Source organism: Engraulis encrasicolus, chromosome 16 (assembly GCF_034702125.1).
Source record: "Engraulis encrasicolus isolate BLACKSEA-1 chromosome 16, IST_EnEncr_1.0, whole genome shotgun sequence".
NCBI lineage: Eukaryota > Metazoa > Chordata > Actinopteri > Clupeiformes > Engraulidae > Engraulis > Engraulis encrasicolus.
Window position 1 is genome coordinate 20,622,437 of NC_085872.1, and position 13,152 is coordinate 20,635,588.

Here is a 13,152-nt window from a genome sequence, read left to right on the forward strand (position 1 = left end):
CAGACTTCAGAGGGGGAAATGCCCTTTATAAGAAGCAGGCTGCTTCAGAAGAGGTAGTTCTGTACAGGCAGCGTTGATCGTATCCCGTCGGAGGTAAAGGAGCATCTTAAATAGTTCCACACAATGTCAACGGTTTCTTAATTGAACTAGACACGGTTTCAAAATATAGACTAATTTCACAATTTTTGCTCGTTATTTTTCAGGTGAAAAACAACATGATCTGTTACCTGTGGATTCTTTTCCCATCCCTGGCCTCCATGGTATGCTACAGCAGGGAGAAGCTGGCTTATTGTTCTCTTTCTACAAGTCCATATTTTCTTTCTTTCTCTAGTCTAGGTTGAACTCATGATGCAGAATTTCTTGTTTTCCTGACGTTTAGGTACAGGCAGGGGGATCGGGAAGTGGCGAGGTACAGTATGGACAGTCAATTTTGTATGCAATACAGTACATTGCAGTGTTTATTCACACGAGTTATCATTTCATTTAAAATTCAACGTACGGTAAACATTGTTAACTCCTAGAAACAACAATGAGTCCTAAATGATGCATTAGCCTTTTTTTTCTGTGTCACTGCATTTCATGCTTTTAAGTGCTGTATCCCTGCAGGAGGTAAAAGGAGGAGGCGGCGGAGGAGGAGGAGGTGGAGGAGGAGGAATGATGAAAGGGGGCATGGCAGGCAATGGTGGGAATACGGGGATGCTCAATGGACTCATCATGAATGGACAGCTTCCTCGGGTGAAGTCCAAAGTCGTTATACTGTGCTCAGAACTTGGTCATTTCATCATGTCACCCTGTGTGTGTGACACTGTGTGTGTGTGTGTGTGTGTGTGTGTGTGTGTGTGTGTGTGTGTGTGTGTGTGTGTGTGTGTGTGTGTGTGTGTGTGTGTGTGTGTGTGTGTGTGTGTGTGTGTGTGTGTGTGTGTGTGTGTGTGTTTTTCTAAAGTACAATCCAATGTTGAAATTGGAAGTGGGCTTTAAAATATCGCTTATGGCTACCCAGAATGCTGGCTAAGTATGGCTGCGACAGCCAAACGATAAGCAAAATAATCGGTTATAATGTAAATCGCAGCCGTGTAGCCTGCCTCTTAGAAGTGTGTGGACCAGTGAAAAATCTGTCTTCCGTACTGACTTGTTATCAGCTCACTCACGTCTCAACCAACTTGGCACAGAGGAGTTAACACTCTTCAGACACTTTTTTTGTGTCAATATAAGCGAGGAAATCACAACGTCAACACAATCTAACATCATCGCCCGGGAAACTGTTTTGTCAGCTGGTGCCAGTTGGCGCCCTGCTCCTCCCACAGCAGCAGCAGCAGCAGCAGCAGCAGCCCGCCGGCCCGGTGAACCAGGGCCCCATGGGAGGCTTTCAGGGACCAGGCATCCCACTGCAGGGAGCAGGCATCCCTTTCCAGGGGCAAGGCATCCCTTTCCAGGGGCAAGGTATCCCTTTCCAGGGGCAGGGCATCCCTTTCCAGGGGCAGGGCATCCCTTTCCAGGGGCAGGGCATCCCTTTCCAGGGGCAGCCCCAACTGCCACAAAATGTAAGCCACTACATTACGGTGAAGCCCTTTCAAGCGTAACAAATGTGAAACATGAGAAAACGTTTAAATACTTTGAATGAATGAACTGTGGCAGTGGTGTAGTCTACTTTTTTGTGGTGGGTATAGGCTACTGTATATTTGAGCATTTTTTGAAGTGGGTATACTCTATATATTTGTGTTATTCAAAATAATGGGTCAATCAATTTTAAGTGGGTATATTGAAATCCCTGAAATTTTGAAGTCGATATACTCCGTATACCCGCGTTCTACGTAGACTACACCACTGCACTGTGGCGAAACTGAGATGTTGCCAAACTGACGTTGTCTCTTGTTGCAGGCTCTGCCGCTGTTTGCCATGGTGCCGCAGGCTAACGCGATGGGGATGGGCATGGGCATGGGAGGAGTGCAGTTCCCAATGATGGCAGCTGGACAGCAAGTGCAGGTCCTAATTAAAGCATAAACAAATTGTAATCTTACCTCGCCCTCGTAAACAGTCATTGGGCCTAGGCTGTCAGTCACTGTGAAAACTGTTTTGTATGTTGGTTGGTCACACAGTCACAGTGTCCTTGATTAAATGTATGTATAGCTGACTACATCTCATTTAAACATTCTTGGATAATTCAGAGGATTAAAGTTGAGTTCCTTTCCTCTGTCTTTGTAAGAGACAAAATATGAATGAATGAATGAATGTGTGAATTTGTTTTGCAGTTTTTGCCCCTGGGAGTGCCAAGTAATCTCCAGCAGGGGGCAGGAGGGCAAGGGCAAGGGCAAGGGCAGGGAGCAGCCGTAGCGGCCAAGGCTCGGGTGAAGGTACTGTTGTGCTCTATGGAGAAAAACAAATCTGTGCACACCGCTGTGGTGCACATCAATTTATTGTGATCTTCGGTGCATCAGCTCATTAACCAGTAACCTCTCTCTTCTCGTTATGATCCAGCATTCTGTCATGGACAGCCTGGACCCCTTTCCAACAACCTCTCAGCCCAAGGTGAAAGCAATGCATACAATGACAATGAAAATGGAGTTTTATTTAACAATGACTACTTTCTGAAGTTAACCCAATAACTTGTTTTGTGCTGATTTGTTATATTACCTTTATGTTAAATGTGTATATGATATTTGATCATCCAGGTGGCCACAACTCCAGCCATGAGACCAATGACACTAGCTGAGAGACTCAAGGTAGGCCTATACCACACACCTCTGGCTCATAAATAACCTTTGAAAGATATTTTCATTGAAATATATTTTCTAACACCTGTCTCTCTGTTTCTGGTGATATGTTTAGCTCTCGATCACTCCCCAGAGGAAAACTGTTTGAGGAGAATCTGGTGAGTTTTGGGAACTGTACCTTCATGTCATGCTGTTGCTGTGGTGACAATGTTGTTTCTTTTCTGGGCTCTGCTGCCGAATAACATGCTCGAGATAATGGAAAAAAGGAGGCGCACACAAGACATGTGTGAAAAAGTGTATTGAAGCCGAAAAACAGAAGTCTAAGGTTAACAGGAGAAACAGTTAACCTTAGACTTCTGTTGTTTAATTTCGGCTTCAATACACTTTTTCACACAAGTCTTGTGTGCGCCTCCTTTTTTCCATTATCTTGAGTGATTACTACTTCTTGGGAGTGCACGCACCAAGCAATACACGAGTATTAAGTTCAGGCGCAGACACCGACCTTTGTTGGTCTTTTGTCATTGACTAACATGCTTGAACATGAACTCTCCTTCTGGGCTCAGCTCTGAGCTAATGCTGTTCTCCACAGCCAATGTACACCTGGCACACAAAAGAGACAATAGGTGAGGCATTGTTTGCTGTGACTATCTCTGTTTTCTATTCTATTCTTTCCGTCTCTTCTAGGTGATCACAACGATGATGCTGAAATAAAGAAGAGGCAGAAGGGGAACCTCTAGTAAACAGCTGTGATAGATGATGTGTTTTCACGCAGTAAAAACACAGTTTAGAGGAAAAAAATAAATAAAGTCTTTTGAAAAAAAAAAAAATGTTCTGTCCCATGCAGTTATTGCCTGAAACTCACAGTGAAACATATGCATTACATATGCATTATTTAACCCATTTTAGCCTAAGCCCTTTTTGGGAAAAGGTGCCCTCTCCCTATTGAAACCTAAATATCTCAATACCTCCCAAGCACATTAAAACACGAAATGAGTTGCATTTAAAAGCTATAACCTTCATTTTGCACTAGAATGTGTTCATTCAGCTCTAACTTACCCACAATTTTAATAAAACAGTGCAAATCTCAAGAACCTGAATGCAGCGTACATGTAGGCCTATATGTCGCTCCAGGACACAATGGGTTAAACAATGGCAAATACTTTGTTTTAAAACAAACATGCATATAGTATATGTGAACCATAACATACTGCCTAGATGAGTAGGGTTACAAGCCTAAATAAATGGATGAATCATCAGAATGAAAGGAGCCTATGTAATTAAACTCCACCACAAACAATGACTTCATCGACCGCAGTGACAGGTAGTGTTTACTTACAGCTCTTGGCCAGACTACCTAAGCTATATTGTGGCTTGTGTGTAGGCTACAATATGTGTGTGTGTGTGTGTGTGTGTGTGTGTGTGTGTGTGTGTGTGTGTGTGTGTGTGTGTGTGTGTGTGTGTGTGTGTGTGTGTGTGTGTGTGTGTGTGTGTGTGTGTGTGTGTGTGTGTGTGTGTGTGTGTGTGTGTGTGTGTGTGTGTGATAGCAGCCCACCTGGGGCAGATGGAGCCACCACAAGGATAAAGCATCTGCTTCTTCAAGTCAGCACATTTTTAGATTTCATTTGATTAGCAGCGAATTGTCAGGATGTGGTAGCCTAAATAAAACATAATTACTCTTGGTACACACTGACATTCAGGATAATGGATAATGAAATAAAATTAAGTTAATACAGTTAATGCTGATATAAATAATGAAGAGTATGTCATTTCTCAGATGAGAAAGTCTAATTTATACAGAATCAGAATTCCCTGCTGTCTTTCTCATCTGTGGACATATATGGAGACTGAAGGAAGTTTTGGTGGACAAACCACCAGAAATTATCCTTAAGTGAATGGCATGCATGCTGCAGAATACTTTGGATAAAGGGTCCTGGCAGAAATATTTAATGGGTGATTCCGCCGAATCGGTACATATTCCCAAATCCACATGTCCCAGAGATAAATGGCCATAAAATCATTACAATAATAATTAGTAATTACATGCATCCTTTTAAAGCACAATATTGACATGTATTTTTCTCACCAACCCAATATTAAAAATAAGGCAATTTAGTGTTATTTTCTCATTTTAAAGTGTGTTTTTGACAGAAAACAAAACAGGAATTTTGGCCTGTCCCTCACAGTAAAAAGTTGTCTTTCAAGCTGTCTTTTATATGTTAATCATAGATGAAACCACATTATTTTCATATTGTTATGTGGTTCTGGGAGTAATGTAGCAGTTAACAATGTTGTCAACATGTATAAGTGTAATATCTATTTAAAAAAAAATAACTTTGCAGTGTCCCCTGAGTTGGTAACAGGAATGACATTGAGATAAAGAAACCCCTGTAAAATAATGGTCATAAGGCGGTCTCCCTCCTTCACTTTGGAGGATGGACCCACTACACCTACATAGGGCTCATCATGAGTTGTGTCGCCTCTGCAGTCAGAGCCACCGACTTGCTTGCTCTGAAAGGGCTTTGATGGTGAGAAATTGGGCTTGGACTCCAATCCCCAGATCCTTCAGTAGCTTGACGATGACTTCCCCACGAAGCTTCTGCAGCCAACTTCCACTGGACAAATGACAGCCTTTCAAACACATTGCTTAGCATCTTTTGCTAGCTCCGTATACTTCAGGGCTGCTATTGTGTTCCTCCCGTACTAGCCTGATTATCATCGACTTTCAAATCTCTTTGAGACTTGGTCTGACCTACAGCATAACAATTAATGTTTCCAACCCACCTCCCTTGGTTTGCTACTGGTCGAGGCCAGAAAAGGCTGTGCCTAATTTGAAACCAAACATTTTCTTAGCCCTAATTGAATGTCTCGGCTTAAACCACATCACTGCTTTGAACACGCCTCTACCCAAGCCATTTTAGGTGATCAAAGTTGATTGGTTCCCGACAAAGTGGGTGGAGTTCCCGAGTTCTCCGCAGCTCAGAAAGTACTTGCACTGCTCTTGACCTGACTATTAGCAGTGGCAAAGGTGCTGTGTCACTAGGAGGGCGCTGCCTGGCTACTCCCGTACAGCATATGCCAAGAAAGCAGTCAGTACAATGATGTAAACTGAGCAGTGTGCTGATAACCAGAGTACCACACCTGACAGACAAAACAATCATAGTGAATGGTGTAGTCTTTTCTCCAGATAGAAGGGGATCATGTGGTAAGTCCTTCAAGTTAGGTTAGTCCTGATAAATTGAATTCAAAGCATTCTGTGTCAAGCTAAGAGAGTTATTTAAAAACCCTTTATTTCACGCCGTACTTAAGTATGTCACAGTTCATGTCAGCAATCATGTTTTCCTCAATGAACTGTAGCTCTCCGGCAGCACTCATGCAGCACCGAACCAGCATCTCCACCCCCATGCTTGACAGAAGGCAGTATACAGTAGGCCTACTTGTCTTTGCACTTCTCGGCTGCCTATCACAACACGTGCTTGACACCATCTGGTCAAAATAAAATGGTCTTGGTTTCAACAGACCACATGGTCCCAGTATCCTTAGTCTGCTTGTATCCAGCATACCGTTTGCGGACTTACTTGTACATTCGATTTAGAAGAGGCTTCCTTCTGGAATGACAGCCATGTAGACCAATTTGTGTGGCGTGTGGTCCGAGCACTGACTGGTTTACCGTCTCTCCTTCATCTACATCAGCAAGGCTAGAAACACTTATACATTAAATATATATACACACCGTACATCTGGCCAATGTAAAGGATTTCTCTCAGTTGTGGGCTCAATCTGGCTCTGAATGTTACTGTAAGAACATGGCTCATTTGGTAGGCCTAGTATGTATATGCATTGTACACAGTAAATTCAGCAGTGCTCATTTAACACTTAGAGAGTTGATTTGACATCATTTGGACTTAAATGAACTCTCTAAGTGTTGAATTAACGCCGCAAAATTTACTGTGTAATTTAAACATATACCCCACTTATTGACACTACCTTGCTTATGTCCTTATGGCAGTCATGGGTAAGCGGGTAGGGCGTCAGACTTGTAGCCCAAAGGTTGCCGGTTCAACTCCCGACCCACCAGGTTGGTGGGGGAAGTAATTAACCAGTGCTCTCCCCCATCCTCCTCCATGACTGAGGTACCCTGAGCATGGTCCCGCCGCACTGCTCCCTTTCGAGCGCCATTAGGGGCTGTCCTCTTGCATGGGTCAGGCATAAATGCAATTTCGTTGTGTAGGCCTACAGTGTTCACTTGTGTGCTGTGGAGTGCTGTGTCCCAATGACAATGGGAGTTGGAGTTTCCCAGTTGGGCTGGCTGGCTTAACCCAATGACTGCATGTCTCCTTTGCTGATGCCGCAATTAGGCCTTTCCCAGAGAAGACTGGAAGACTGGTCAGACTGTACACCAAATTTTGGGCAGCATCATAAGAAGTTTAAGAGATTTGGGCAGGCCCATGCTAGCACAAAAGGCATTTTGCACACAACATAAGATGCGTTTAACGTGGCACATGCAGCACCCCATAATTTTGCGGACAAAACACCTCATGCCACAAAATGGTTAACATGAGATGAACAAACCTTATTTCCAGAATGCACAAATCAGTAAGAACTATGTCAACAGGAGGATTTGAAATAAGTGTTTTGTGGGCAAAAACAGAACAGGTTGTTAATTTCATAAAAGTCAGAATTAAAGTTATTGATGTGATTCAGAAGTTGATAGCACAAATGTTAGTGTATGTTATTGGAGGTAATTGATGATACAGGACTAGATTAATTTGGGATCTTTATTTATGGACTGTCCCAAACCTTTAGTATGGCAATAATTATCATATCGTAAACATTTATCTTGAGTAGCTTGGAAGAAGGTAATGGAACATTTGCCATTTTCATAGCTGTATTTATGTTGCACATACTTATAAATGTAGAGTAATATGGAATAATGAGAAAAAACAAAGCATACAATGTCTCACTGACAAATATTTTGTATCAAAGGTAAACCCACCAAGGTCAGTAAGTATGAACAAAATGTTGTATCAAATATGTAGTTGCATGTGCACGGACAGTGCACAGGATTTTTCATACTCTGAAGTGCAAAAGTATGCAAAAACATGCAAAAGTGCTGTATCAGGAACTGAATCAACATAAACAAACAGTATATGTATTTCTAAATAAGTTGGTGGCACCATCATTGCCAAATGAAATTTCCCAGCGAGGATTGTTAGGTGTTAAGTTTACAGTGTTGGTTTAGTTTAGTTTCACATGTTGGTGTCTTTAGTTCAATAAGAAATGTTCAAGTTAGGCCTATATTATTATATTATATATATATTATATATTATGTGTTGAAAGAGTGAGAAAATAAATAAATAGCTACTCTCTCATGAAATCATGCAGTTTGAGGGACAGCAAATCTCATCAGGTTTATTTCTCACGATACCTAATGACATAATTGCTGAAGACATAGCTCATGGTAGCTTAGACTGAGCATGAAAACACGTTGATCACTGATGGGCAGAAAGACATAGCCAAGCACAATGCTGACCCCTCATTAAAAATAAAATGAGGAAGTGATGTCAGCAATATCTGTAACAACAATAACTCTGTTTTGCCGTCCTATGCCGCAATCTAGTTTACAGGTCACGGAGTGCGTGGATTACAGAACAAAACACTGACCAGTGAAAGACCACAATGATGGTAGTGGTAGACTTTCGGTATTGTCTTGGTTGATGACAGTGGCATGACACGATTGTAAGATGTGACAAACACTTGGATTATCATGAAGGTTTCCATTGGACATGCAGTAAACATGTAGAGAATAAATTCAAGCCCAGGGCCTCTTTGCTGGCAGTACTTGTCATTCAGACACAGAGAGAGCAGTACCACATTCTCAGTCTTGCTTTCAAACTCAGATAGCAAAATGAAACTCCTGGTGTTTCTCGCTGCAGCTGTGGCTATTATTAATGTAAGTACTAAACACTCCATGTTTTCTGCAGACCAGCATTTCTTGTTCCAAGTTAGTAAGTAATTGTTATTACATAAATGCTGTTTGTCATTATAGGTCACCTCGGGAAAGGTAAGTCTTCACTTTACTTCAACCTTTAAGTCAATCATTTCATTGGTGCTTTTGTCTCCAGAAGAACCTGCAATTAGTGTACTGTATCTCAATACAACTTTGATTCATTTTCCCTTTTGCAGAAGCTACGGCTGATCACTGGCCTGAATGGTAACGTGGTTGGTGTAGCTGGTGGGAACCCGGGCTTGGTAGTTGGGGGTGTAAATCCCTTCCTGACCGGGGGCCAGGCTTTCATTGGGCAGCCTCAGCTGCAGGCAAGTGGGCCCCTATCAGTGTGTGTGTGTGTGTGTGTGTGTGTGTGTGTGTGTGTGTGTGTGTGTGTGTGTGTGTGTGTGTGTGTGTGTGTGTGTGTGTGTGTGCGTGCGTGCATGTGTGCGTGTGTGTGGTAAGTATGGTGTCATCCATTGTGTGGATCAGAGTGCACACCTGTCTGACCGCTGACCAAGCTCCACACTAGGCCACAAGGCCAATTATAACCACAACTGTGAAAACAGAGATTTTTCAAGCATGAATCTGTCCATAACCTAATCTAACTACTGTATGCTACAGGTGTTTCCTGGTGTAGGTGTACCTCAGTTTGCCATGCAGCCTGGTATGGTTCCCGCCTCCCCATTCGGGTTCCCTAATGCCGCTCCCCAGTTCCCTCAGCAACAGTTCCCTCAGCAACAGTTCCCTCAGCAACAGCCACCGCAGCAGCAGCAGCAGCAGCCACAGCAGCCACAGCAGCCATTTCCCTTCTCACCTGCCAATGGGGTATGGCCTACTACACTGCTTGAACCTTTCTTTAACAAAAAAAATTTGCAACATAGGTTCCCATTATTATTTTTTAAAATCACGACATATACATGCCCATAAAAAAACGGAAATGGGAGTGTGGTTTGTAGCTTCAGATGTTTGTTATTGTTTGTTTGTTAATGTGAGACAGTTGCCGATGTGGAAATGCATACTATGTGCTCATTAAGAAAATGTCTGTCTTGCGCAGGGCCTGCCCTATTATGGTTTCCCCCAAGCCCAGCCTGGACTGTTTCCTCCCCAACAGCAAGTTGCGGTAAAACTGCCCAAAACCACTGCCTTTCAAAATGTAGCATACTGTACATTATGCGATTTGTGTGTGACGGACTGTGAATGACTGTTGTCTTTTTTTTGCACTGGTTAGGGTGTCAACCCTGAGACACAGCAGCAGAGCCCGCCTCAGACACCTGTGAGGAGATTCAGGGTAAATGCAATTGTACGCCTTACAGCAATTACATGGCTTACAAAACACAGTCAATTTGTTAAGTGTTAATTCACCACTGAGAGAGTCAAATTCAGCACTCTTGTTAAGTTGGCTCTACTCTCCAAGTGTGGAATCACCACTGCTAAATGTACTGTACTCTACGCAGAGGACATGGTAGATGAGAGTCCTGTCATTTTCACTCAGAAAAAAAACCTGCAGGCCATTATACCTCATATGTGATAACAATCAGGCCCATTGTCTCTTAAAAGCTGTGCGTCTTCACTCTGTGAAATGACTATAATGCCTGTGTTTTTCTTCTCTTACAGAGGATGATCAGAAGACTTCAAAGAATCAATATTGCCCCGGCTCATGAGGTGAGCTTCTTTCAACTCGCGCTTTCAGTTCTGTGGCTTCCAATAGGATTACCTGCTATACGTAGGCCTACTATATGTGCGGTGGCTCAGGCCTTTAATTGAGTGTTTTTCTCTCTCTCCTAATTCCAGAACTGTGCCAGCGCTGCTCCCCACACTACTGCAAGTCCCACATCTGAGGCCCCTTCTGTTTAAAACAGACCCAGCATGAAGCAAAGAACGATCAACAATATGTTACACATGTAACACATATGTTTCTCTGTAGATGCTGATTAATAGCCATCATGTACATGTACAAGTGTGTGGTCATGAGACCAGTGTCCATGATGAGCAGTCTTTGTTTATAGGTGTGCTCAACATGATGTAAAACATGTTCTTGTAACTGTAGTCTTTTTTATAGAGCTGAACTGTAGACGTTGTGTGTCAAAATAATAAACTGTTTTTCATTGCACTTAACCCTTTGGAGTCATGGAGTCACAGTGCCATCTGGTGTGCAAGGCAGATGCTGCAAGTGAAGGAAAAGATGAAGGCGGTATGAGGCCTAGGGTGTGTTCCAATATGCAACCTTGCTTCCTCCACTTGTGCTTGTGGCCTCGCCTCGCCTCCTGGCCCCTCCTCTGTGGAGAAAGCAATAAAGTTTCCCAGCTGTCAGTCTAGCCACAACAACTTTTGGGGGACTGTTTTTCAATCACCATCCCAATTGCAAATGAGAAAAAAACTTAACAATTGAGCTTTTGCAAGATATTGAAATATAATGCTGTTGTCAGTGATGTCATCATGACATATTACTTCCTGGTACGAGGCCACAAGCACAAGTGGAGGACGCAAGGTCACATATTGGAACACAACCCTGGTCTTTTGGGCTACATGCTTTTATGCATGTTAAAGTGAAAAGTTAACGATTTCCATACATTCCATACATTAAAGTGCACTGTGTAATATAGGCCTATACTTTATTTCCAGAATCCATGCTGCCCATTCACAAATGTTACATTTTTCATGAATACTTACCACCACCATCAAATTTTAAGTATTCATTATGACTGGGGAAATGACATACATGAAAAGGGGGATCTCTAACGTTTGTTCAATAATTAGTAAATATTCATGAACAAATTTGAAAAGAACAAAAAGAACAAATTTGGCTGTAGATAGCACATTTTCAAAGACCAGCATAGTTGCAATACCATGGCCACCACACAGTGCACTTTTAAAGATAAGCAAAATATAAACTCTGCATTTCCATTTTTACAAAAAACACTCATACACACACACACACACACACACACACACACACACACACACACACACACACACACACACACACACACACACACACACACACACACACACACACACACACACACACACACACACACACACACACACACAATCACCCAAACAAACAGAGAAACACACAGACAAACACACAAGCACATAATCAAAGACACAAACACCCAAACAAATACACACACACACACACACACACACACACACACACACACACACACACACACACACACACACACACACACACACACACACACACACACACACACACACACACACACACACAGACAAACACACAAACACTCACACAAACACCAAAACAAACACACAAACGCACTCAAACACACAAAGATACAAACAAATGCACAACATATGGGACAAAATGATTAGGCCTATAATTATGAGAGTGGATGAGGAAGAATTCATTCATTGACAAAACTTGACTTATCACAGCACTGCACCGTTGAGCTAAAGGAGCATTTACTCTTCTCAGTAGGAAATGTAATGAGTAACCATACAAAACATCCTATGTTCCATTTATTACAACAATGTTGCTGTATATGTTGGAATTGCTATATACAGTAAATAAAATCATAGCAGATCTACAAAAGAACACATATTCTACAAAGGGGTTCTTAAAAGACACAAACCTATGCATTATGCTTTCGTCATTTTTAGATGCGTCCCACGCATCTCTATAAGAGGCTTTGGTGTCCGTCCGTCCGTCCGTCCGTCCTTCCGTCCGTCCGTCCGCCCTCCCGTGATGAGTTTCTGAATTGTGATTCCCTCTTGTGATTCCCTCTTGTGTCCACAAGGTGGCAGTCGCTCAGTTTTGGACTGGAGCTCATGCGTGCAAACCAAAACGTCTACCAAGAGACCGTCAGAAATTGTCCCTTTTTTTTGAGACCGTGCTCTTTGCCAGTGAGAAAAACATGGCGGCACTTCCTGTTGATTTTCACATGAAAGTTTTGCTTAATTTAAAGTCCCTAAGCGACTATAAATGTTGTGGCTTCCATATATTGATGTAAAAGTGCCCCACGAAGTAATGAAGCACAACAAAGTTACTCCACATTACCATTTGACCACTCGTTTTTCTATGCTAACAGGGTAGCTAATGTAGCATTGTAAATGATCCAGGGAGAAAGGGGGGAAGGTTGTGATTTCAGTCCGCCTGAGGCAACGATTTTCGTGGGGAAGATGACCTGCATCTCGGTGGCATTGAACCACGCCCCCGTGCCTTATTTGGCTCGCTCAGCACGTGCGTCCTCAGTCCAATCGCAATGCTTTATTTTCCCCAGATGTTTAATCGCATTTAAGTGAAAGTGCCATGTATACACATCGCAAAATAACTCTTAATCTGATCTATTTAAATCGCATTTATTAAATCGGACTTAAAAACATCATGTACACGTAGCCAATGTCTCATTGATTAGTTTATGGAACTAATGGATTAGTTGCGGTCCACGAAGACAATATCCACGTGAAAACGCAAACGCCTGCAAA

General features: G+C 42.5%; 2 protein-coding genes and 1 long non-coding RNA gene across 3 annotated transcripts; all 3 read left to right on the forward strand.

The window, feature by feature from the left end:
* The first annotated feature begins 67 nt into the window (after positions 1-67).
* On the forward strand, positions 68-410 carry LOC134466673 (uncharacterized). Its single transcript, XR_010038376.1, has 3 exons — positions 68-93; positions 204-260; positions 380-410. It is a non-coding gene; the product is annotated as an uncharacterized LOC134466673 (long non-coding RNA).
* A 169-nt stretch (positions 411-579) lies between these two features.
* Positions 580-3,495, forward strand: LOC134466029 (uncharacterized). Its single transcript, XM_063219928.1, has 8 exons — positions 580-735; positions 1,272-1,541; positions 1,879-1,983; positions 2,250-2,351; positions 2,476-2,526; positions 2,670-2,720; positions 2,827-2,869; positions 3,396-3,495. The coding sequence occupies exons 1-7, from the start codon at positions 580-582 to the stop codon at positions 2,857-2,859; spliced, it is 768 nt and encodes a 255-aa protein (XP_063075998.1). The 3' UTR covers positions 2,860-2,869; positions 3,396-3,495.
* Positions 3,496-8,616: 5,121 nt separating this feature from the next.
* On the forward strand, positions 8,617-10,766 carry scpp9 (secretory calcium-binding phosphoprotein 9). The gene is made up of 8 exons (XM_063219929.1): positions 8,617-8,661; positions 8,758-8,772; positions 8,895-9,026; positions 9,322-9,525; positions 9,755-9,820; positions 9,929-9,988; positions 10,315-10,362; positions 10,492-10,766. Exons 1-8 carry the CDS (start codon positions 8,617-8,619, stop codon positions 10,552-10,554), a joined length of 633 nt encoding a protein of 210 aa, XP_063075999.1. The 3' UTR covers positions 10,555-10,766.
* Positions 10,767-13,152: the final 2,386 nt, after the last annotated feature.

What these genes read in the sequence shown, in the direction of transcription:
- LOC134466029 (XM_063219928.1), top strand. Translation starts at nt 580, where the DNA reads ATGCTTTTAAGTGCTGTATCCCTGCAGGAGGTAAAAGGAGGAGGCGGC. An exon ending in AGCCCCAACTGCCACAAAAT is followed by an intron (nt 1,542 to 1,878) that starts GTAAGCCACTAC and finishes CTCTTGTTGCAG; the next exon opens with GCTCTGCCGCTGTTTGCCAT. An exon ending in CGGCCAAGGCTCGGGTGAAG is followed by an intron (nt 2,352 to 2,475) that starts GTACTGTTGTGC and finishes GTTATGATCCAG; the next exon opens with CATTCTGTCATGGACAGCCT.
- scpp9 (XM_063219929.1), top strand. Translation starts at nt 8,617, where the DNA reads ATGAAACTCCTGGTGTTTCTCGCTGCAGCTGTGGCTATTATTAAT. An exon ending in CCTTCTCACCTGCCAATGGG is followed by an intron (nt 9,526 to 9,754) that starts GTATGGCCTACT and finishes TGTCTTGCGCAG; the next exon opens with GGCCTGCCCTATTATGGTTT. An exon ending in CTCCCCAACAGCAAGTTGCG is followed by an intron (nt 9,821 to 9,928) that starts GTAAAACTGCCC and finishes TGCACTGGTTAG; the next exon opens with GGTGTCAACCCTGAGACACA.